The sequence below is a fragment of the Fundulus heteroclitus genome, chromosome 3 (genome assembly GCF_011125445.2).
Source record: "Fundulus heteroclitus isolate FHET01 chromosome 3, MU-UCD_Fhet_4.1, whole genome shotgun sequence".
In the NCBI taxonomy this organism is placed as follows: domain Eukaryota; kingdom Metazoa; phylum Chordata; class Actinopteri; order Cyprinodontiformes; family Fundulidae; genus Fundulus; species Fundulus heteroclitus.
Window position 1 is genome coordinate 6,765,088 of NC_046363.1, and position 3,481 is coordinate 6,768,568.

Below are 3,481 nucleotides of genomic sequence, written 5' to 3' on the forward strand. Positions count from 1 at the left end.
AAAGTCAAATTTCCTATTGCAAACAGAACACACCCAAAAACATTTCTGTTTTAAAAAATGTAAACAAATGTCCAACATCTGGGGCCATTCCTGTTGTATTGCCAACTGGAAACTTAGAAAGTCTAACTTTAAACGATATGCTCCCTTTGTACTTCCCAGTAGGAAACAGAAAAAAACTTGGACCTTGCCCAGCAAATAGTATCCAAAATGCCCACATCCTATCTTATGAAACTTTTAAGACCGGATCTGTAAAAAGTCAAATAGTGAACATGGGAAACAGAGAAAATAGAGAAAATATATTATCAGCTTCTATCTGATCTTTCTAAGCACCAAATAAACAACCAGAAGTCTCTCATCTCATGTGAGACATCATTCCCAGCTCCAGCTTCCCAGACAGATCAAACACAGCAAAAGCTATTCATTAACATAGCGTTGCATCGCAAAGATATGAACATTTTCAGGTTGGAGTTGTTTAAAATTGTATAATATAACTAGCTATTAGCCTGAATATGTTCTTGTCTTTTCAACAGACTCACGGTGATATGACATGTTTCTACTTCGTGTAGGGGGACTACAAGTTTTACTAATAACCTCAAAGAACCTCACTTCAACGAAACCGAATTTTCCCTCTGAAAGTGCAGGTGAGTAATCATAATCAATATTTTTGCCTGATACTTTATACCGTCTCACTGGAACTGACACAGACATTAACATGTTATTGCACTGAGCTACAGAGAGGCAGCGTGAGAAGCAGACGCCCTCAGCGGTGTCAGCACCCTGGCCAGCTCCTTCCACAGCCTCTTCCTGAATGAGCGTCCTTCAGGCGACAGCCTCACTGTAAAGATTCATTCAGACTCTGTTCACTGGGCGAGCTCCGGCTCATGTTTGACAAGCTGGCCATCAGAGATTTTACTTTGTGAGCGTAATAGTTCCTCAGGTTAACCGAAGGGACCTCTTTTATGCCGTCATCGAAGTCGCAGCTTCTCATTGCGATCTCGAGCTGCTTTTGTCTTTTGTAGAAAAGGGAAAACTTGTTGAAAATGAGCGTGATTGGAAGCACAACAACTAAGATCCCGGCCAGGATGCAGGCCGACGCGGTCAATTTGCCCGCTATGGACACGGGCACCACGTCGCCGTAGCCCACGGTGGTCATGCTGACGGTGGCCCACCACCAACAGGCGGGAATTGTGGAGAGATCCTCGCTGTCTTCCTTCTCCACCGTGTAGGCCATGACGGAGAAAAAGGACACGCCGACCGCCAGGTAGAGAAGCAGGAGGCCCACTTCTTTGTAGCTGTTTCTGAGAGTGGCCCCCAGGGAGCGCAGCCCCGTGGAGTGACGGGCCAGTTTCAGGATGCGGAAAATTCGCATGAGCCGCAGAACCTGCGCCACCCGGCCCAGGTTGGTCAGCGCGGGGGTGCTCTCCGCCACCAGGTTTATGAGGAGTGTCAGATAAAAAGGAAGTATTGACACCAGGTCTATGACGTTCAGCGGGTGGTCGAAGAAGTGCAGAAGATCCGGAGCCACCACGAACCGGGCCAGCAGCTCCAGAGTGAACCAGCCGATCCCGAAGTGCTCCACTATTTCAAACCGTGGGTCCTCCGTGGGTTCGCCCTTGCTGTCCAGCACGCTGAACTCGCTCATGCTGTTCATGCACATAGTGGCTATAGAGCCCAGCACCACCAGGATGGAGAGGATGCTGATGACACGGCTGGCCACAGAGTAGCCGGGGTTGTCCAGCATCAGCCAGACGCGTCTCCGTGCGCTCCCGAGCAGCTGTTTGTCAAACTTGGTGGCGTCGTTGTAAAACTCCAGCAGGTCGTCGAACGACGACGTGGTGCTTCCGTCGTCGCTCCTGTCCTCCCAGTCCTCCCTGTCCTGGTCCATTTTCCTACAGTGGTAGGCGCTGCTACAGCAGGAATCAATAAAGAACTCGTTGATGCCCCAGTATTCGATCTCCTGGCTGAAGGAGAAGATGCACAGCTCGGCCATGACGTGCAGCCGCCCCGTGTTGTAGAAATTCAGCACGTACGGGAAAAGAGCGGGGTTCCTGTCGAAGTAGAACTCTTTCTCTGCGTCGTCGTAGTCGTCGCACAGCTCCAGTATGGACTCTTTGGACTGGCACTGGAGGAGACGCGCAAGCCTGGTCTCGGGAAAACGGGAGAGTGTGTCCGACTGGAGACGCTTCTTGAAGCCGCCCACGTTGATGCGGATGCCCGCGGTGTCATCCATGTGAGCCCCAGCGGTCGCGTCCCTAAGGACCTGACCCGTCATGCCTTTAAAGGGACACACACAAACACAAACACACAGGCGCACGACGCACAGAGACAAAGGATGAAAGGAAGAGAAGGATAGATAGAGAGAGTGACAGACCACGTTAGAAACAGGCGGATAGAAGCAGACGTGCACGTTCACAGACAGGGAGAAAAGAGAAGTTATTAAATTGCACGCAACGACAAGGCTTTATTGCGTTAATTAAATGTCCCCATACTTGGATATCTAAACTTAACGAATTGCTTCCCAAACGTCTATTGCGATAGAATACAAAAAAAAAATGAGTTAGACCATTCAGCAAGCTGAAACAAAGACGGAGAAAACTTACTTTAAACGTCCGATCAATTCGACAATATCTCCATAGAATGTTTATTTTTGGTGGCGGCACTTCGCAGTTAGACAACCTCCGGGGCGCCAATAGACAAAAGGACCTTTGTCCTTTGAGCTCCACACAGGTCAGTTTCTGTGATGACGAGAAGAGGACGACACTCGTCCAAAGGAAGACGATTCAGTTTCAAAAAGAATTTCCCCTTCAGACAGGGAACACTATCTGCTCCTGTTAAGTGTCCGAATGCACCCGCAGGCTCGCTGCAGCTGCCGGTCTTTACATCCTTCATTCATGGGCTGTTTGCAGCGCCTCCAGCTACAGGTAGGTTGCGTTTATTTCAGTAAATTCTGGGAGCCAGTGGGACTGATACGCCCCGCGACAGCCGCTTCTGAGCAGGGGGAATTCCTTTCTGTGTTTCTCTCTGGATCTCCTTTCTATCTGTTGCTGCGCAGCAACACGTAGCTCCCTCTCTTTCTCTCCTCCGCACCGCCCTCCCGACGTGATCTAAGCGTCGTGGCGCTTAAGGGGCGAGGCGCAGCTCAGCCAGGGTGCGCCGGGAATCACCAGCCAACCCAAGGCTCAAAAACACCTGCAGTCAGAGAACCTTCCAAAGGTCACGAAGCAAAAACAAACACAGATTCTTTTAAAATGTCTCATTACATGGCTAACATGTTTGTTGTAAAGGACCCAAAACCAATAAAAACGCACCAGAATCAAATGCGTCATTCAATTAAATTCCATTTTATTTATATAGCGCCAATTCATGATACATGTCATCTCAAGGCACTTTCCAAAATCAAATTCAATCAGATTATTCAGATTGGTCAAGTCTCTCCAAGCAGCATTCAATCCTCATTAAAGAGCGTAGAGCCACAGGAAGA

At 49.0% G+C, this 3,481-nt stretch overlaps 1 protein-coding gene across 1 annotated transcript; it reads right to left on the reverse strand.

Moving 5' to 3' along the window:
• Positions 1-254: 254 nt before the first annotated feature.
• Positions 255-3,103, reverse strand: LOC105933117 (potassium voltage-gated channel subfamily S member 2). The gene is made up of 2 exons (XM_012872505.3): positions 2,601-3,103; positions 255-2,274 (listed from the first exon to the last, which is right to left on the reverse strand). The coding sequence occupies exon 2, from the start codon at positions 2,270-2,272 to the stop codon at positions 833-835; it is 1,440 nt and encodes a 479-aa protein (XP_012727959.1). The 5' UTR covers positions 2,273-2,274; positions 2,601-3,103; the 3' UTR covers positions 255-832.
• Positions 3,104-3,481: the final 378 nt, after the last annotated feature.

Excerpts from the sequence above, each read along its gene's own strand:
- LOC105933117 (XM_012872505.3), bottom strand. The coding sequence starts at position 2,272 with ATGACGGGTCAGGTCCTTAGGGACGCGACCGCTGGGGCTCACATGGAT.